The 22,369-nt window shown below is 38.4% G+C and overlaps 1 protein-coding gene across 2 annotated transcripts in view; it reads right to left on the bottom strand.

Annotated features, from left to right (window-relative positions):
* LRMDA (leucine rich melanocyte differentiation associated) overlaps nt 1-22,369 on the bottom strand; it is a 641,405-nt gene that overhangs the window by 605,158 nt on the left and 13,878 nt on the right. Inside the window, exons 1-2 of one of the 2 annotated variants that reach the window (XM_048310524.1) lie at nt 10,104-10,235; nt 5,810-5,910 (exon numbers count right to left, since the gene is read on the bottom strand). In XM_048310524.1, the coding sequence (XP_048166481.1) occupies nt 5,810-5,910; nt 10,104-10,133 (131 nt within the window). In that variant the 5' untranslated portion in view covers nt 10,134-10,235. Of the gene's footprint in view, nt 1-5,809; nt 5,911-10,103; nt 10,236-22,369 lie in introns of those variants that run through there. The other variant, XM_048310523.1, reaches the window with a different exon arrangement.

The following is a 22,369-nucleotide window of genomic DNA, read 5'->3' as shown; positions in this document are numbered from 1 at the left end:
ATATGTCCAAAATTTCTCTAGCAATATCTTTTGTAAAGGATCACATAGGTTTTTTCCCTTCAATACTGGAAGAAGCATCTAAAATTAAAGCAAGTACATACATCTTCCTTCCAAGCATTCAGTGAGGACAGAGCAGCTCCTTTCTCCTTGTAACCACTACCCCATATTTCAATCCTCTCCACCTCAGTGTAAGGGAAACAGGAGTGAGAGCCGTAAGACAGAATCATTTCAAAACACAATCAGCTATTTGTAAACACTCTTTCCTGCAGAAAATCTGCAACTGTTAGTTGCAGGAAAAAGCAGCGCGTAAGGTAAATCAATTAGCTTGCTAATTTCTCACCCTCATTCATTTAGTTCTGCACTGTATTTGTCGTAATTGACTATAATTATGTTAATTACCAACTCCAGCATAATTACTGTATTTATTGTCATTGAGCACACTATGTACCCAAAGCAAAGCTGGCATTTGTTGGGCATCAAAAAAATAAATAAATAAAACCACACAACTGTCGGGAGGGCTTTCTCTGAAAACTGGCTGATATACCTTTAGCAAATGAAAGGGCAAAAGAGATTTCATGCAATGCTAGTTTGAAAGCATCGGTTCATTAAGGATATTAATTTTCTGATAACTACACATTTAAGCATGACACACTGGAGCAGTATCTACAGGATTTAGCAATTATTAATGCGTGACAGTTTCAAATGCTAAGTGAATCAATTAAACAGCAGCATTCACAATTTGAGAAGAGATAACTGCTTCATAACTGCCTAAGACTACAATTTTCACATGACAAAAAAGGGCCATTCAGGCTCCTTCAAAACCTGACAGGTCAAGAAAGAAGTTTGAAACAAAAGCACCTTATAACCATCATCTCTCCTCTTTACTTGTCAGATCAACTTTGCTAGTGTCTCCGCTGAAATGGCATCACCATGCCAGCTGCCACAAGGTGATTTTTCATGTCTTGTCAAAGAAATCTTTTATTCTATTTGCTCTGCATTAACATGTTACATTTATTGATCAAGCCCTTTCTGCAGCCACAGCAGGGCACTGTGCTCTTATGCCTAAGGGGGCTTTGATGTCCTGGTGACATTCTAGACCGAATAATGCACATACTAAATGGATTTAATGCAGAAATGTGTTTGTGCATGACAGCTACATTAATAACAGCCCCTCATACTGATAAATATGCAATTGCTACGATTAAGAGTTACCCAATTATGGTGAAAATATTTTTCTACCTTATAAATAAAACCATCAAAAAGTTTTAACAATAGTACATTTTCTTCAACATTTTAAAGTGCTATAAAGATGAGTCTAAAGGCTTTAAAAAATATGTCATGCTTTGTTTTGAATTCTGGCTTTTATTTCCATCTCTCTTTTGTTGTTCAGCTTCCTGTTCTGCATGTCTTATTGCTGCACAGACTGGGAAGGTGGCAAGCAAAAAAAAAAAAAGCCTTTCTTTCACATACTCAACTTACAAAGAAGAACATGCCCTGTAAAAACTGAAGCCCATTTTCAGGCTGCCACTTGCATATTCCCCCAGGCAAAAAAAAACAGGAGGCAGAAGAGAGAAAGAACATTATCTAGTCCACAGAGAAGACATTACAAAGCCAGCCTCACAAAAGTCATGGAGGAACATTCCAGACTAGGATTGAAGTTCAAGGGGATGTTTTCATACACACACCTTCTTCATCAGACAGTAGAAATTATGCACAAGCACATACTGTGCAAATTATTCATGCTCCTAGCAGAAATAATCTGCACCCTAGAGAGAGGGAAGAGATATTTGTATCTCCATGAGCACAATTATTGGATTAATCCTTCCTCATTGGCCAAGATTAAAGATTCACTCTCCCTTTCACATCATAGCTTAGACCGAGAAGGAATCTCTGGAAGAAAAATGAAAACAACTCACATGCTTAAAGCTACTGAGGACAAAATTACAAGATGGGCTTCTCGGTGAACTGAACTGTAGCTGTTATTTATGAAAGCATGGCACCTATTTGTACAAAACCACTGACATCTCTTATTCAAGTGCATTTAGCCTTTAATATGAAAGGAAAAATTGTATACAAAGTCATCTAGGACAAGCAAAAAAAGCTTTGAATAAGTTGTGGGTTGTCTGGGGTTCTTTTCTTCCTACGAGACAGTAAGATGCATCTAAACTAAAATCTTTGTATTTCATCCAAATCTCTACTCTCTACTTCCATTAGATCCTTCCTGCTCACTTACTGCTTTCTTTCCTTCACCAGTGATTACTATTCTTTTTTTAATGAAATCTTTAATTTTCAATGATCAACAACAGTTTGACTATTGTCATTCCACCTTGAAATCCTTCACAAAGTGTCCAGGTAACACTAACACTGACACATCAGTGTCTCTTCTTCCCATACTCCATGCCTTCACAAAATGAGAACCTGGGAATGTTTTCCACATATTATGAAAGGACTCTGTTACTAGGGAAGGCTATCAAATACAGTTGCCATGAGAAGCTCAGGAGCAGACTTCCAAAGTAAAACATCTCTGCTCCTGAAACATGCCTTATTGAAAATACACAGTGTAAACAATTCATTTCTAAGATAGCTGAAAATCACTATCAAATCAAAAGAGCTGCTACAACTCAGGCCATTATGACCACACCAATAAAGCTGAAGAATCACAGCATAACTGGGGTTGGAAGGGGCATCTAGAGATCATCTAGTCCAATTCCCTGCTCAGAACAGGGGGATTTCAAAAGTTAGATCAGGTTGCTTGGGATTTTGTCCAGTCACATTTTAAATATCACCCAGGATGGAGATTCCACAGCCTCTCTAGGCACCTCTTCCACTCCACCTTCCCTGTGGTGGCTGGAAATTCCCTTGCTGCAGCTGTGACAAGTGCCTCTTGTTCTTTGGCTGTACATCTGATAAGAGTTTGGCTCCGTCTTCTTCACACCCCTCCCCCCTCAGCCCCAAAAGGAAACAAAAGGTATCAGAAAGTATTCAAACAAAATCTGTAATGAAAACTGCACAAGAAGTCACAAGTGGACTATAGTTGTCTGGGATTGAAGGATTTCCTTCTGCCAAAGACATAAGCACGAGGCAGTCCAGTGGTACCGTATCTTGCCAATTACAGCCAGCATCTTTTAAGGACACACACTTTTGTCCCTTTGCCTCACACACAACATATTGCAGTTACTCCTCCCCTTTCACAACATTCCCATATAAGTTCCCTTGTACCTTTCTCCTCTTTCTTTCCTTTCCCTCACAGGGAAAAGGGGAGATGTGTAACCATTGTGACTGGTGACAGTCACTTCGACCGCCAGAAGAAGAGTTGGATCCGTGTACTGCTCAGGGTAATCAAGGAGCAACACTAGTTTTTGGAAAAAGGCAAACAGGAAAGACGCAAAAGCAACTTTTTATGATTATGTATCAAGTGCTACTATTAGATCTACCACATCTGATGCAAAGATAATTAAGCATCTACACAGACCCTAAATTTTAATTAAGAAAGAGGAAGGGGCTCTAGTCTGGGAAGAATTCTGAAGTCAGAAGAAAGCGGTGAAAAATGTACTTTCCTCTGTATGAAATTGCCAGTTCAAAAGATCTAATGACAACCCTCTCCTCCTCTGTTATATGGATACATCACAAGCAAAAAGAAAATAACCAGAAAAATCTGATAACAAAACCACCACACTTAAGAACATTTGGTCTTCTTTTTTCCTTTCAAAAAACACACAAACTCTCATCCAATAATAAATCAAATTGAAATGAAAACTAACATCTTTACTGCAAGTAACTACTGTGCTAGCAAAACACAGTATTCTCTTCATCTTTTCCTATATTCTGATCATCCTTGGTGTTCTTCACTCAACTTACACCTTTACCAAGAGTTAGCAAGTTATACTAGAAAATCAAACTCCTTTCTAAATCAACATTAATTATAACATTGTTTCCCTAGTGAAAACAACATATTAAACTTTTCAAATTAAGCATTTACTGGTAAAAATCATAAAACTCATTGCTATACCATAACATTGTTAGATTTTTAAGCAGTAATACCTGTTTAAAGAAGATGACACTGCTTATACTTGCTTCAACAGCTGCTCAAGACATTCTTCTATATTCACATTCATTTAAGGTTATGACATTTATTACATATCTTGTCTGACTTTCTCTATAATATGCAGGTATGGAGTTTACATACAAGTGCAAACCAGTGTGAACAGCTACTGTACCATAAACACTTCACTCTTAGTTTCTATATGCTTAGTAAATCTAAGCACTGCTCAAATGAGAAACCATTACTGCTCTCATCCCACTTAGTATTAGCTTCTCAAAGGGGAAAAAAAAAAAAAAAAAACACTTCTCCCCTTTCCCAAATCTGATTTCTGGTCTTAAAATACTTTTACAGATTTACAACTACAACTTCTCCTACATCACAAGCTGATTGTTCTTCCTCAAACCTCAATAAAACCAAATTATATCCCTTCTGAAAAACAGGCTGTTTTGGGCAGAAAAGGAAAGAAGGAAAGAAAACACAGATTTCAGAAATACACCACCAATTGTACTCTCCATGAAAATATGATCAGAGTTTTAAAGCAGTATTTTACATCCAAATTTAATGTTATGATTTTACTTTATGAAATAAACTCAGAGAACTGTTCTTCAAATCATGCATTAACCGAAAGAAACAAACACTTTTTTTTCCCAAAAATGTAAAGAAGGAGCAGTCTTGTCAACATGTTAAATCTAAATACACATACAGACCTTTAATTATCTTTATGACAAAATGAAAAAAATTACCATTTGATCCCCTCCCCCAGCAAAATTCTCTTTTCTGATTACAGTATCCAAAGGTACAGAGTCACAGTATAAGGTAACAACAATCCACAGATTTAGTGTTTCCTTTGCTCTGCTACCTCTTACATGTAAGATTCAGTCTTTCAGAGTTAGCAGAGGCTCAGAAGAACATTTATGAGTGTTAAGTAAGTTAAAATCGATGGCTGTTTCTTCTGGGAAAACAAGGCACCACAGCACACTACTTTTTGTATTACTCCTCACAAGCAGGCTGTGAGCTTACCCCAAATAAAATAAAAGGAAAATGAATTAATGAGTCCAACCCTATCTCCACAAACCTATTTTTGTTATTAAACAGACAATTGCACTCCAATTCTTTCTCCCTACTTACCTGAATATTTTTCAACCTGAAAGATACTCTGCTGAACCTCACCAGGCTCTCTTAGAAGGATTAAATGAAATGGGATACTGTAGTAGCTAACAGGAATACTACAGAATCCTAAATCAATCCATACATTAAAATACTTAGAAGGAACTACAAAAAGAGCTTAGCTTCAGCACTTAACTACACAGATGCACAAAAATAAAATCATAGAACAAAACACATCACCCGGGAAAAGAGCATTATAAAGCATTTATAGTAATAACCAGAGGTCCATAAATAAAATTTTTAAAAAGGGAGAGAAGCACACACTTCATTTGTGTTTTGGTTAAGGAAAATTCACTTTTGATCCCATTCTTCATTTCTTCAGGTAACAACACTTATTTTCCAATTGAAGCAGAGAACAAACCATAAGCTTCTCAATAGGCATCATTTATGTTAACACGTAATAATTTTCTGTACTCACCTGGTTATTTGTGCTCCAAGTGTGGGAGAAAAGAAGACAAACATTACCTATAAAACAGTGTCGTCCACTTGATAACAACTAAATTTACCCGACATACATGTTTCTACTTTGAAAAAAGAAATATTCTATTTTAGGAGTTGGTATTCCAGATTGCACTTGAAAACCTATATACTGCCACATACCTTAACAAGTTGAAGCTAAGATCTAGCCTTTTTGCCATATGTCCATATTTTCTTCCTAGGAATTCTGGAATCTCTTCACAGTCCTGACTAATGTAGGACACCTGAGAATTGGAAGCAACAAGGAAACATTTCATGAGTAGATTTAGTAGTTTCCCTTCCAGGTTCTGTCTCATTGATAAAATGACAACATGCAAGACAATGAATTGTCATTAAGCTTTAAACTACCTAAGTTTTACAGCTATTAATTCTAAAACACAATCTCATTTTCCTATTGATACCATAAACTAAGTATTTGTTACATCTATAGTCTTTATGTATGTTTTGTCTCCTTCCAGGTAAAAATACTTCTATTAAATATACCACATTTCTTCTATTTCACTGTTAATACTTTGAGCTAATGTTACGTTGTATTACCATTCTAATATGCTCCAGAAGAAATTCGTTTGAAAGATCAGAAGCCATCCAAAAGATCTTCCCGTTTTATGCTCCATACACAACAAACAAAGATTGTTTTCTAAATTTTGGTGCAGAAATACCTAAGCAGTGTACAGTCAATCCATTCTCCTAACCATTCCTTGAGAAGATTATTACGCCCAATAACATGCTAGGGACAGAGCAAGAGGGCTGCCCATGACCTGGAAAACTAAGCCTGCAGCCTCTTTTCAGACAGTCATGGAAATCTTAAGGATTTCTGGCTTGACCACCTATGATCAGATCACACTTCTAATTACCCCTCAAGTACATGTAAATGTCTTTTCTCTTTTTCATACCAGCCCATCTAACCCACCTTTAGCAAACATAGGAAGAATTAGTGGTAGCACAAAAACCAAGCTACTCAGATTCTGTTTGGTTTTATTTGTTTTTAGTCAGGATGAAGTGAGTGATAATATTTCCAGAAAAACACAAAAAGTAAAGCAGCTAAACTTTTTGTATCATTTCTGTTGCACTGTTTTAAAAGTCATCGGTTTGATTTCTTTGAAGAAACCCCACAAAGCTTTTCAAAACTATTCTCATAAATTCTATTTATCTATACTGGCTCATCCTTTCAGTGTTCAAAATAGTGGTATTTCAGATTTTGTGCTGCAGAAATCTTAGTTTCCCTTAATGGCCAACTTGCTAGTTAAGTACCACGTTAGACCACTATCTATACAATACTGTTATATATACATGCTTAATTATAAAGTCACTTTCAATACTATATCCCACTAGTCTAAAATATGTTAGATGAAAAATATGCAAAAAAAAGTCCATCAAACTTTGTTTTGATAGTATTTCACCTTCTGTTAAAACAGAAACTCCTCTGCAGAACAGACTGACAGTATGTACTTCTGCAAGTCATGCTGATCTCCTACGCTCTGAAAACGATTGCCTCTGATAATACTATATGGCATCCCATTTAATTCATTTTGTTCAATAACTTCAACAGATAAAGCTGACAACAGTGAAATAATTTTTATGAGGAGAAAACAGGTAGCTTGAAGCTCAGTGTAACAACTTCTTCCCCTTGTTAAATCAGACCTGCTCTTGCAATATATTCTGCTGCCAGACATACACACAACTTGAGCAAATATAAGAACAAAAGGGAAAGGAATTGTTTTGGATGGAACAGAAAATGTTTTGCAGAATTTATTAAATTAAACATGTCGGGGTTTTCCTCCAGTTTACATCCAAGATACTTACAATGCATTTTACAACATACACAAAGGTATGCATAAAAATTGTTTCATTCTTCACTGAAAAGCAGATTTCTTTAAATCAGTGCTTGCAAACCCTTTGAAAGGCATCACATTAACAGCTTAATAATATTTTGGATTAAGCATTTGGTTCAGTGTAAAACATTGAAACAGAAATGACTAAAATATGACGCCTACTAACACTAGGAGGGCAAGACTCTCTTGAGCAACTACAAACATAGCAAGAGCACAGACTCTCACTTTGCTTTTCACCCAGGGTGGAGCAGCTGAGAACGAGCAGGGGACTCTGGCCTGTTACATGCTGCTTCAAAAACTTACCTGGCCATAAAAGTTCTATCCACAAGAACAAAGTTGAAGAAAAAGGTTCATACAAATGTGGTTTAGAGCACACAGGAGGCAAAATACACAAAATGTTACAAAGCTTCAGACTCTGAACTATGATATGCAAATATATTTACACAACTGGTACAAACAGATTATTCACAGGCATATTTGCAGATGACATTGTTATCATGACCTTTTAATGCTGAGGCCTTGTAAAGGCACTTTACATCCATGGAGTCCATTTCAGCACACTCACAGTACAACACCATTTTTCAGTTTAAAACTATTATATTTATTTTTCCAGGAAATATACAAAGAGCATTCAGCTTCATACTTCTACACTCCACAGACAGGAATTTGCTTCAGATATCAAATAACTCTACAGTAAGAACAACAGAAACTGCCAGCAATGCAATACATGATAAGCCTTTTTGAAAAAGTTTTCCAGAGTTATTTCCCCACTCTTCTGCTTTTTAGTCTTTGAACAACACTGATATAAAACAAGACTTCAGTAGACAGAAGAAAGAAGACTATTTCTTCATTTTCATTGTTTCCGTTCAAAATCATCTACTCGTGAAACAATAAAATGTACATAATTCAGTATTCTTCCTTTTGCTTCCATCTCAAATACCCTCAAAATGAGTATGAGCTTCCATGTACATATCCAGAGACATCACCACTGAGAGATGAGAGCAAACTTACTTTTCCCAAGACTCCACCTGTTTGGCTGCAAGGCACATCAGTAACAGAAGATTTCTTAGATTTTTCTATATCAGTCACAGAACATCACACAGGATTAAAAACTGGATGTAGAGGTTTCCGGCTTAAGTGTCCAAATCAAATACAGTACAGGTTGGTCACAGTTAGTCATTACTGGTGTCCTATTCAATACCCCACCAAAATGTTCAGTTTCCCACAAAGGCCAGCATCAGATAGGCTATGGAGGCCTGAGAAATTCTTGCAGACTCTTCAACACACTGTATGCAATTCAGGAAAAAGGTATGTTTTTACAAAATATTTAAGACTTCAGTTAACGATCAATAGCAGTTGCACCTCTCTTCTGCTTTAGTTTCAGAGCACATTACCATTTAGTCTCTGTGATCGTTTTACAATGATACTGTAATCTTAATAACCCATAGAGTAACATCTTTATTAAGGAATGTCACCAAAAAGGTCATGTATGAACTCTCAATACTGCATATTCTCTCCCATTGAAGGGAATTATATCTGGAGAATATTTCCAGTCAGCTGAGCATTACATTTTACTCTATGCTGTTAGAAGATTGTATGGTGGGCACATAGCCAAATTAAGGGGCTCAAGGTATGCTCAAGGGAAAAAGGCAGCATGTCCCTCAGTGTCAGAGTGCACCACAGAGACCACAGGAACTTTCCTGCAGCAGCTGTAAAACTAGCCAATTGCCTTCATACTGCACACACTTACATGAATTCTACACAGAGACAGCGGCCAGATTAAAGAAGCAATTAGATGGGCATCATCCTGGTTTAATGGCAAACCATTTTCAAAAATAAGTCACACTTCCTTCTCTTTGGAGGAAAAAAAAACAATTCTAATTTTAGCCACAAGTTCATCACTAATGTCATAAGCTTTTAGCCAGATTTTTTTCAGTAGCCATACAAGGCGGTGGGTAAAGGCCAGCAGGATGTGTTACATTTCCCAACTTCTCTCTAACCAAAACGAAACGTACATAGTGTTTTACTTTCAGGAGGAACAACACTTAGCAGATTTCAGTCCTTCTCCGCGGCCTCCCCCAGCCCGACAGAGCAAGCGCGGCCCCGTGCTTCATCCCGCTGGGAGCGCGCTGCGGCGGGAGCCGCGCTGCCGCCAGGGCACAGCCTCGGGGCCGCGCCTGCTGCACGTGAGCGGCACAGGGCAGCGGCGGAGCGGCAGCGCAGCCCTGCCCCGGCACCGGCGCTCCGTTATCCGCCAGCCACAGGAGCGCACCCCCATGCCGCGGGACTCCGGGCACATCCCCAGGGCGCTGGCGGGGACGGCTCCTCAGCCCTTTCCCTTCAGCAGCCTCGCGACAGCGCGGCGGCGACGGAGCCGATCCCTGCGCGGCGTCCCGTGGCGCGGTGCGGCTGAAAACTAAACCCGGCCCCCTGCGCGCCCGCCGCCCCCACCGAGCGGCAGCGGCACCGGCAGAGCGGCGGGAGCCGGCGCGCAGTCGGGGCAGCCGCTCCCAGCGCCGGGGGCGGGGACGCGCCGGCCGGGGCGAGCTGCCCGCCGCAGGTGGGGCAAGGCCGCGGACACGTACCTGTGCTCCGCTCACCACGACCCCTGCCATGCTGCGGGGCGGCCGCGCCGGAGGTTCCGCGGGCTCGGGGCCGGGCCGGGCTGCTGCCTGGCAGAGTCAGCTGACGCGGGCGGAAGCGCGGCCGGGCCGGGGGCGGCGGCAGCGCGGAGTTCCCGCCGCCTCCTGCGGCCGGGCCCAGGGCGCAGCCACGGCCCCGGGTGGCACCGTGCGCCCAGCGCGGGGCGCGGGGGGGCGAGAGCGCGGGGCTGGCGTGGCCCGACGTGTGCGTGTCCAGGGCACGGTCATCCCTGTCCGGCGGCTGCTCCAGGCCCCGCGGCGACATCCTACCTGGAACGCGAGTCCAAAGCAGCACACAGCGACTGCCGCGCCTCACAGAATGAGTTAGGTCGGAAAAGACCTCTTAGACCATCCAGTCCAACCTAGGACCGAACACCGCCACACCAACTAGACCATGGCATGAAGTGCCACGTTCCGTGTTTCCTTTACACCTCTCGGGACGGTGACTCCACCACCTCCCTGGGCAGCCCATGGCTATGTTTAATCCCTTTCCATGCAGAAATTCCTCCTAATGTCCAATCCTAAATCTCCCCTGGCACAGCTTGAGGCTACATCCTGTCGCCAGCTACCTTAGAGAAGAGACTAACCTCCATCTTTCCAAACCGTCCTTTAAGCTGCACTCACCCTTACTCCAAGCCGCCTCTTCTCCGGGCTAAACAATCCCAGCTCCCTCAGCTGCTCCTGATAAGACTTGTGCTCGTTCCGCAGCTTCTCTGCCCTTCCTAGCACCGGGCCACCACCCCGTGGTGGAACAGGCCATGGGACGAAGGGATGGAAATAGCCAATCTGTCACACTGGAAGAATCAGGGCTTGGATTTCATTTCCCATAAGAAGCTAGATGACTTGGAGCATTACCTGGACTGGCTCTCAACCTACTAAGCAGCTCATTAATTTGTGGCATAAAGCATAACTTGCCTTTGAAAAGATATATATCACTGGTAAAGCAACACCTACAGAAAAGAAATGAAAACATACTATCTCCAAGAGAGGTCCACATCCTCATAGCAGTATTTTTTTTTTTTTTTTTTTTTTTTTTTTTTTTTTTTTTTTTTTATTTGGAACACAGGGTAATTTGTGTGGAAACCAAAAATACCTTTGGAATTATCAGAAAAGCCTGTCAAACTAGTCTTTCAAGATTCACAAGAATTTATTAATTAAAAATTTACAATAATTTATTAATTAAAACAATGGCATGATGTTTGGTTATCACTGTTTAGGCAGACTAGAAGAGCTGCAGGTATTCTGTAAGAATTTTATACAAGACTTTTAAAGGTTTCCCAAGTTTGGATCCTAAATCCTATTAGTCATCTACCTACCTCTTCAGCTGCCTAAACACCTTTAAAAATCTGGCTCGTTTTTCCCCTTTATTGCTAATATAGCATACCTCACTCTTGCTGAAAGCAGAGGCACATGCTGTGAGGGGAAATAAGTTTCAGAAGGATATGTATTCCTCACTGCAAACCACTTTCTGGAGTTTATTCAGCAACACAGCAGAAACCAATACTGTACTTGCTGCTCTGCCTCAGTATCAACAGAATAAATTCTTGGTACAGCTGTGGCACTACACCTCTACAGCCATCTCTCCTTCTTCGCTGACTGCTGGACAGGAAACACAGAGCAAATAACTGAGGAAAAAACCATTTTTCCTCCCTGTAGTTTGTATTGTGTTAGAAATGTCAGTGGGCCAGCATGCATAAAAATCAAAATACAGCCAATGAATAAATCACTCCAGTGCTTTGCGTGATCTACTTTTCCTTGTAAGACAGAAGAATCAAACCCTTCAGCCACAGCAAATAAGCTGATCCTACGCTGATGAATAAAAGTTCTGTTTCTCTAAGTAAGAGTTTTCCATCCAGGCATACTTGCTGGTTCAGGTCATCACTCAGCATGCTTCAAACAATCAGGGCCTTTATTTATCTATTAGATTACATAGTAAATAACATATGCCAAGAAAAACAAGTACTATGAGAACTGTAAATTTAAACAAAGCAATACATTCTCCTCTTTCTGTATCTACTTCTTTTTATCTCTCTTTTAGCTACAAGCATGTGGTTCCCACCAGAATGAACACACAGCTCAAGGCTCAAGTGGCCCACTGCTACAGTTAGCTGTATTTGTCTTAATGGAGTAAATTCAGTTCAATACTGCACTCATGTAAAATTGGAATAACTATATTGAAAACAATTTAGCACATCATTATCTATATTATTAGGATTAATTTTAGTAGAGTGTTAGCTGTCACTTTAGAGATATCTACAAAGAAAAGAAATCCCTGCCTGGATAGTTTACAAAATAGCCCACACAAATAATAGCAAATCTGGGGTTTTTTTCCAGCTTCTTATATTGCCTGTTGCATTAACCTGCCATTGATCCTCCTACTTACTAGGCAAGACCTTGTCGAGAGGGAAAAGTTGCAGGTGCAGCTCCCTAAACCAGGTGACTTATATTGATTTTATCATCTCCTCAATCAGTCGAGCTGAATTTTGTAAATTAAAAAAAAACAACTTAAGGAGGTGGCAAACTTTTAAGTGCATCAGGCTTATAGTCATTCTTTTGCAACAAGTTCAACATTTTCTTGTACAGACATGGCCTAGATTGTTATCTGCCATGGATAAATAATAGATCCCAGTCCTGTGCTGTGTAACAAAAAGGGAGTGCTACCGACCGCAGTGACAAAATGGGACTATTATACTGTAGAGGAAGGGAAAAACAAAACTCCCTGGATCAGAGGAGAGGAGAAGAGAGATGGCTGTCTTATTGTGATGCTTCTCTAGACTTTGAAAACTTACATCTCAACAACCTTAATTCTGCTGCCAGTTTCCTACAGGAAGATTGGTGAACTTCTCAAACTTTGTATTTTTAGAGTCTGCTTTATTCCCTAATTTCTTAAGTGCCCATCACTTGCACATAATTTTCAAAAGCAGTGAAAACTCACAGCTGTCTGCCACTGAAGGACTATTTGTAACATCTAATCTGAAATTGTAAGGAAGTTATAACATAGTCTCAGATTTCAAGCTTATGAGTCAATGTGCTCATTAGTTTGTGCCCCAGGTTGTTATGAAGCTATATAAATACTGGAGGGCTTCTCCAGCATTTGAGCCTGCTGATCATCAGTGTCACTTTATAGCACAGATTTGAGATGAACATGAGGCAGCCTCTAGGTTCGGGCTGTTTTTCACCTTACCATATGTATTTGTACTTCTGAGCATCCTAAAACATTACCTTCTTGAGTCCTGGCCCCACGTAATCTGCATCATCTGAAGATTTTATTTAGCTTTGATAGAGCTGCCTATATGAGTAAAGCTTCAAAGGACTAAGGTTTTCACTTATAGAGTATATTTTTCAGTGGTTCCTCAGAAGCTGAAAGTTTTGTGAGGATTCTTTGTAGAGGTTAAAATAGTTTACATGACAGTTTGCCATAGCTGACCTTTGAAATGTCTTTTCTACAGTGTATTTATATGAAAAAATATAAAAATCACTTGTTTATTTAAATAATCAGTTTCACTGCCATTAGATGCAGAAGGTGGCACTTCTGTATGGGCCATTCAATATGATTTCCTAAGATTTTTAACAGAATATTGCCAACACTGCTTGATATGTGAGCTACATACAGACAAAACCAACATGAACTTTAAAAAAAAATGGGGTTTTTGAGTTACACTAATATGCTTAGTACATCTCTGATACATATACATATATATGCTGACCCATTCTTTGAGTAAAGAGCATTATACATTCAAAATAATACCTGGAAACCAGTTCCAAACAACTGGGAAGCAATGTGTTGGAACCCTGGTAGGTACCCATCAAATCTGCCACTTATAAAAGTTCTTCATATAATAACAGAGCTTTATGACATTTTAGGAGTCAGTTGCTTAAAATGTGTACTCAGTTACAATTAGGAAATCTCATTGACCAAGCAATTAAAATAATTAGCTAATACAAACCAGTAAATATGGCATAGCACCAAGCACCAAATGAGTTATGTCATTTCATATAAAGCCTTTGTATACAAGCATTTCCCTATCTTAAATGAACACTGAACATTTATAAGAGGAAATAATAGCAATCCTGACTGTTTCATTAACTGAAAGTTATAAAAATATTTGAGTTAATCAAAATGGTCTGTTTTCCAGCTTGCAGCACACTATGCATGTATGCCTCCATGTACACAAATACAATTATCCTATATTTCAGAGTAACTCAAATAAACTACTGTCTACTTAAAAAAACCCCACATATATATAATTTCTCCTGACAAAATAGTGTGTTTGAACAAACTGAGTTTTCTGAAGCAAATGATTTGAGACAAAAAAATCTTAGCCAAGTAACAGAATTCTTCCAACCTGACCTTCAGAAAATTTGGCTCACAGTTTACCCATAAAACTCATTTTCTTGATGCTAACAATGAAAATATTGTTTCAAAATATTTCTTAACAAGTATCTACAGCAATATGATGTGAATACAAACTGAATCCATTTAACTGAATAAGATTGACTGTAGTAGAGATATTTTTCTCTGTATTACCAGCGGAACATTTTATTCATATGTAGCTTCCCTTACACCTGTTTTTAATCACAAACAGTTAAATAGGGTGTTTAATGTCCAAACTAATAACTTCAGATATCTCCCAGGAAACAGCATCACTAGCACTCCCTGCTGTGAAACATGCAGGAAAAAAAAAACATGACAGAAAGATGATAAAATACAAGAAAGTATGTAGTTTAGTCCTACAGAAAGAAATACAGTAATGATGATGTCATTTGCCATTCCTAAGCTGAACTGCTGGAAATTAGGTTTCTTCTTTCCTATCTCCAAACTATTTCTCATACTGCCACTTATAAAGATATTTAACAGCCAGTGATAAACAGGTTAAAGGGATCTGAAAAACAAGTTACGCATATGTATTCAATACACTGGTACACCTTTTCTTGAACAGTATTAGTATGATAGTGTGATAAAGTGCTATAAAACTTGAAGATAAGAACATCTGAGTGACATTAGGTGTTGGGGTTTTTTCCAGAAGTGTATGCCCATGCTGGAGTGTTTGAAACTGCAGGATAGATTTGTCCAGAAACGCAGTCAATGAAAATTGGTTATCTCTACTATACTACTATAGTACTCTATACTACTATAGGCTCGTGTAATAACTCTGGGTCTGCTTTGAGTTTCCTACTGTTAACTAATAGCCTTGATTTATATTTTCCATTCTTGTGGAGACTCATATGAGAAAGATAGGGGGGATTAATATTTTTACATTAATCTAGAGTTTTTGAGTTTCACCCTTTCCCGCAACACAAAAGCAGAGTGTCCAACCTGATATATTTCCTACTTCTTGCATTTTGGCTCTTTCATTCCTCCAGTGTCCCCAGAAAAAACAGAATTATGTCTAAAACCATATCTGGGATATATTTGATTATTATTTTCATATTATATGGCAGAAGTGTGGTATGAGCACAGTGAGGCTACATGATCATTGTGAATTAATGCAGCACATAAGCTCACTCACTGTTTTATTGCAAAGGCACCCTGAAGTTCAGCATCTTCTGATGTCTTTGAGAAGTTTCATTTTGTAACGTTGTTAGCATCCTTTTAAGGTAAGTTTATGTATATACTTCAAAATGCATTATTCTGTAAGCTGAGTTTTCAAAAAACAGAACTACATAAAAGCTTTGATGACAGGAAAAAAAAACCTTTCATAAAATTTTTACTCTGTAATCTCATCTCACTTCCAATAAAGTTAATGACAGTTTTGTTGACCATGGTACGACCCAAATACAATTAAAAATCCCTTATGTTACATTATATTAGCACACTATAGCTATTAGGCTAGAAATATATTTAGTAAGTTACACGCTCAACAACTAAGACATCACAATTAATTGTGCAATTTATTTCTGCCTTCTCATAAGATATGTTGTGGTACAGTGTTGTATTTTGGTGGGGTTTGGTGTTTGTTTGGTTGTGTTTTATAATACACAGAATTCTGTTTCGTTTAGATTATAGATTGGACAGACATAAGTAAACTACCTCAAGCACATAAAATATCACTAAGTTCCTCGATGCACTGTATTACCAGAACTTCTAGCATTTGTAATGCACTTATTCTCACTCTATGCCAAGGGGAAAAAAAAAATCCTCTTCTTATTATCCTACAAAAAAGGGAACTGGGCCACAGAATGGATGCTTTATTTGTATAAAAACTTACCTTGTAGTCATCTAGGAAACTGAAGCTACACCTCCCAAGACCTAGGTCTGATACCCTAACTGTACACAATACCCTGTCTTGCCTTTGTCTTTGGTGTAGGTATTATATAACAAAAATTATTATTTCCAGTAAAAAGATAGGCAAGAAACATAAATTCTTTACTCCAAGTAGACAATACCTGCAGCAAAAGTTATTCCAACCTAAAGGTGATTATGATTCTCTGTTTGTCCCATCTAGAGTATAGCACACAGAAGAAAGATGCTGACATGGGGCATCCACAAGCTTTGTTATTGCAAGATTATTGGAAGATTTGGACATGTTGCCAAAAGTAAACGTATAGCACAAACCAAAGATGAGAAATTGTATTTTTCAGTCCCTTATAATTCATGCACTCTAAATGTTTGGGTTTTCTTTCATAAAGCCATCAAAAGGATGCCGGGATTTTCCTTCTGCCAAGTTTCAAAGTCCTGTTGCTAATCATGGAGGCACAGAACACTTAATAATAAGATCATAAGTTTTTTTTAATTTGAAAGAATTCAGTAAGCTTGGTATGGAAGCTTTTGCTACCACTTCTCCTATAATTATATGGTGCACAAATACACAGGAATTACTTTTTCCTAAGCCTAAGACAACTGACTCACAACAGATCTGAAGTGCTATACTTCCCTACAATCCATTATGTATAGGTGAATTTCAGGTTGGCTGGCTGCACAATTGTGGGAAAGTAAATGGCAATACTGAAGCAACTGTACATCTCTGGGCATTGATGCTTGCTCATAAGAATGCAGCAATCAGAACTCGGGGGGGAAAAAGGGTACTAAAGCTAGGAGAAAGTCTAATTTGAGGCCATACAACATTGCAGTTGTATTCTAAATAACAGATTTGAGGTTCACTGAGGTATTTTCTTGTTACATATCTCTGTCACAATGTCTGAGGCAGCAGCTGTCTGTCACACTGTGCTGGTTTCAAAGACGAAACAAAACTATTGCAGGAAGTGCTTGAATACAAAGGTCTGAAACAAAGGAAATGGGTGCAGAGGCCAGAACAGCTTTCGTTGAGCTGCTCTCTCTTGTTCAGCTGTCTTGGCAGCTCACTGTAAAACTAAATTACCAGACTAGCCAGAGGTGTTTTGGGTTCTTGACGGGGGAGTTATGGGGTGCCTTTTTTGGGGGGAGTGAAGGGGGGTGGGGGGTGCAGGGGGGGAGGATTTTTGTTTGTTTGTTTTGTTGGGTTTTGTTTAGTTTTGATTTTATTTTCTCAAAAAGAACTATATTCACCTGGTTAATCCAAGAAGACACATTCTGCATCTTATTTTGCAAACAATACTGCATAATAAGAGAGACCCATCTATAAACAGGCACATACTATTGAAAATACACATTGGATGGGGCCCTGTCCCCCTAAGAGCCATGCCCCTAAAGATGTGTCTTTACCCCAACAGCAAATGGTATGATCACGAAGGAGTTCAAGCCAAGGTGTGGGAATACCTGACATTAGGAGACAGGTTCCTTCTGTGCTTCTCACAACTTCATTCTTTAATCTTACATCTTTGAGCAGGTTATACCATCAAAGGGGAGAACCACAGCCTTCCACAGAGATAACAGATACATGATACCACTGCTGAGAGGAGTAGTAAGCAGGAATAGAGTCCCATCAGTAGTCAACCTCCTACACTTCCATACGGAATAACTTCTGTATTCTACGTAGCAAATGCTTTTGTTCCCTATTGTTCAGTTCCAAAACAGTTGCTGGTTTTTGTTATACCTTTCAAGTACCAAAGATTCCCACAGAAATGTATGGAAGTTGCTAACAATTTGGATGGTTAAGAAAGAACAGAGCCCAAACAAAAGCCACCATCCTCTGCAGATTGTTAAACAGCAATTTTTCCCATTACTCACTCACTACTTTCATCCACCCATCCTTCTGGGTGAGGAGGAATAAATATAGCACAGCTAGCATTAATTCTGCATCTGGAGACATCACTATGAAAAGAACATGCACACACATGATGCAAGAGGGAAGAGCTGAAAGTTACAGAGGTCTCTCCAAGCAATATACTGTCCATTAAAATTGAAAGATATACATAAACATGAAAACTACTAGAAACAGGTTTTACACTTCTTGAAAATGTGAGAGAGTTCATGGGAAAGCAAGGTGGTTTAGGTTAATTTCACTCCTCTTGAATGGTGACTTCAGCATTTTATTCTTTTCTTCTACTCTCCTTGCATAAAAAAATATACTGAGAAATCCTTCAAATCCAGTAACATGTATAATCCCCTTTCCTAGGTAAGATGAAGCAGAAAGAGTGACTAACTGTAGATTCTGTAGTACCTGCTGATCCTATAAGACATTTTTGTCCTAGGTTCTCCAGGTTCTCCTGCATCTATCACAATTCAGTCACACAAAGTTCAGTCCTTCAAAAGCTAAAACGTCATGATTAAGCAAGTGCAAGAACAAAGGAGCCCAGGGCAGGGTAAGGTATTTTCTGCAGAAACTGCTCTTTAACAAGAAAATGGCATTACTGTGAACAGGAAATGCAGGGGAAAAATTCCAACTTGTGAGTCAAGCAGTCCCGTGATATTAGGATTAAATTCATTACAACTTTGCCGAGAGTATTCCACTCCTTCTTTACAAAAACCTGTGTTTCTAGACCCTTCTCACTATCCAAGTGGGAAAGTGAAAAGAAAGAAAGTAGCTGAGCCAATGTAATGAATCATTCATTGAGAACAGAGTGGTCCTCCGTAAGTTGTATGTTATGTTTTAGTCTCCAAACCACCTGTACAAATAACAAAAAAAAAAAAAAAACCTTTCGATAAGCCTTCATTTGGTAAGAAACACAAAAGAAATAGCAGACTAAAACCAAAGAGATTTCCTGTTTATACTGCAGAGATTATTAGAGACAGACCAATGCTAAATTTAAGGAAATTCTTGTCTTAATTTTGGAATCCAACTTTGACTCCATACGTATAAAAGTATCCAAAAACATGCTGATATTTGGCCATCATGCTGGGGACCTTTTCCACAATTACAAGAGAATGGTTCAGAGCTTCAAATTACTAAATGCTCCTCAAGTAAAGATGAAAGTGGACTGATAACAATATAGTAGAAGACTGACAACAATATAATATAAAGCTCTTCATGCTTGTGTTTCTTGCTGGAATCCCACTCAGATGAGTAAAGCTACTGTCAGCTGATGGTGTTGGAAAACACATATGACTAATTAGGAACAAACTATTTTGGTTCAAGCAGAGAAATGTCCACATTACAAAATCCAAACGGAAACAGATACCAGTGGACATATTTGCAAAGGCAATGATTGAATGAACATCAAAAATAAAATCACTTCAAACTCTCCCAGGGCTTGTCTCTAGATTGAAATGGAGATAGCATGAGTTACACCATGATGGTGTAAGATCTTCCGTTTCAAAGTCGACAGTGCAGCATATTTTAATACCATTAACTTGCCATAACCAAAAAACACCACAGGGTTCTGGATTGGGATTTATTTCTAGCAATGATTATACTGGTGAATCTGAGTGACAGAGTAGTTCACATGATTCCGTACATTCCTGTGCTACATTTGGGTCACATGTGGAATATTCTGTACCTTGTTAAGACAAGGCTGGGTGAATTCTGTAATAAAAAGTGAAGGCTAAGAGACCTACTCACAGATGATGCTGTGGTTTTAAGATTTAGTCACAATGTTGTTACAAAAGACTTCATACCAAGCCATAGAAAAAAGGTTTGGGAAGTTTAAAATATTATTCATAAAACTTTTGCAAATTGTTTTCCTCTCTGAGGAGGGAAAAAAAAAAACCTACCACAATAACAACAACTCTGTTGATTTTAATTGGAGTAACTTGATTTATGTGACAGAACCTAGTGAAAAGGAAGCTGTCATAACAGATATCATTATGGATCAGGCCCACAGGACAGAGGAATAAAACACAGTTTCACCAATTGAGTTCATAGAGAAGTAGCAGTAACCAACAAAAACTACTTTATTCTCAGCCCAGAACTCTTGAGAAATATGCACAGTTAATTCTCACAATAAAAGGAAATATCCAGATTAGCCAGCCAAATTTCTAGCACTTTTTTCTAGATTTGTCAGTTGACTTAGACTTCCCTGCTGAAACAAGAAAGAAACAACCATTAGGCTGTACTTTGTAAGAAGGTTTTGTTTGTACCTAATTTTCAAAACAATGCTATGCAGTAAGTAAGAGAACCTGCAGAATTGTACAATCTGAGAACCACGTGTTGAAGATGAGGTCATGCAGTAGCAGTCGTGGATGGTTATAAGCAGCAGCCATTGGCTTGTTTAACCTTATGCCAATTCATTAACCTCTTATTAAAATATTTATTGATATTTCACTAAGATTTTTAGTAATGAAAACTTTTTCTTTTCTTGAGAATATGCACCCTGGTTCACATGCTAATGGTGATACACAGTCAGGAAAGGTCTCACCCGGCATCCCAGACACGGTACTGAAGCCTTGTAATCTCAAAATGCAGTTTGACACACACTTCAAATACAGCAGCCTGGATACAGCATGTGGAGCTTACTGTGGAAAATCCCAACCACCTTGGACCTAATAGCTAACTTGGAAACTTTTCTCCTCTTTTTTTGATCTTACAGTAAGTACAAGTCTGACTTAAAAGAAAATGAACTGAAAAAACATTAAGCTTCACAATGTGGAAAAAAAAGCAGGTGAAATAACCTCAAAGGTGCAGCAGCACGATGAGTATTTCTGTTTATTCCATATTTTAATTCTTATAAAAGCTTAGCAAGACGTTGAATACAGTTCTTCCCTACTGTTAATTATTCATTATGAAAAAATACATATGTTAGTGAAGCTACAGAACTGTCCACACTGTCACAAACAGAAAAAAGTTCTAACTTTAAGGTAACCACAGGTCTGAAAATCTTTTGTTACCTGGAAAGTTTGAGGGTGTCTGGTTTATATTAACATTTTTTAATTGCTCTATTTAAGCAGAAAAGATAAGACCAAAACCTTCATCAACTAAACAGGTAAGTGAGAAAAAAAGAAGACTTGACAAGTCCACTGATTTTAGAGATTTTATTTCAAGCTTAATGACCACTTATATATAATGAATACATATATTTCATCATACTGGCCCATAAACTGACATATTGAAAATAATATTTTCAAATTGTTATCTACAAGGAAATTTATTAGCATTCATCTTCTCCTTCTAGTGAATGGAAATGCATGTTAATTCTCTTCCACATTTACCACTTCAAATTGTATTCACTGTACAGTATAATAATTTGTCTTTCAGTGGAAAGATAAGTAAATGTGTTTGTAAAAATTGTTCATAATGATCAGTCCTTACTGCTATTTATACTGGTTATGTTAAAATATAAAGAAAGTCCTACCTAACACTTCTAAAATGTCATTCACCTGCAAATTTCATGACATTTTACATATATAAACCAATTAAGCACTACTATACCCATCTCAATTAAGCATTAATATCCCAATTTTACAGTTAGTTACACTGAGGATAGCTTGAAAGGTTGGCTGTCTTGCTAATACCACTCAGGAGTGGGGATAAAACCCAAGAAGGATAATCACTTCTCCATGTGTAATTAAAAATGAAAAGTATTTTCCAATCTTGTAGAATGGAAAATATAAAAATAAAAGGTAAAATCAATGGACAAAAGTTTGGGCTCTTACAGTACTTCTATCTTTTCTTGTGAAACAAACTATTGCTTTACAAACTTCTTGGAGAGAGATGAATACGTATGCCAAAGAGATTTCTACAAAAGTTCCACAAGATGTGGTCCTTTAGATCAAAGCAAAAACTGTGGCCCAGAAGTACAGCCCATACCAACCTTGCCTCTCCCCACCCCCAAGCCAGGCTAAGCATCTCATACTGAACAGAACTTCCACTTTGTACCATTTGGAGAGAGTTTTTCAGCTGACTCCCTTAAAGTAAGTCCAGGCTACTTTATACTTGTTTTAACAACAAAAATCA

The sequence above is a fragment of the Corvus hawaiiensis genome, chromosome 8 (assembly GCF_020740725.1).
Source record: "Corvus hawaiiensis isolate bCorHaw1 chromosome 8, bCorHaw1.pri.cur, whole genome shotgun sequence".
Classification (NCBI taxonomy): Eukaryota; Metazoa; Chordata; class Aves; order Passeriformes; family Corvidae; genus Corvus; species Corvus hawaiiensis.
The sequence above is the reverse complement of the archived record's forward strand: the minus strand, read 5'-3'. Positions and strand labels throughout refer to the sequence as shown.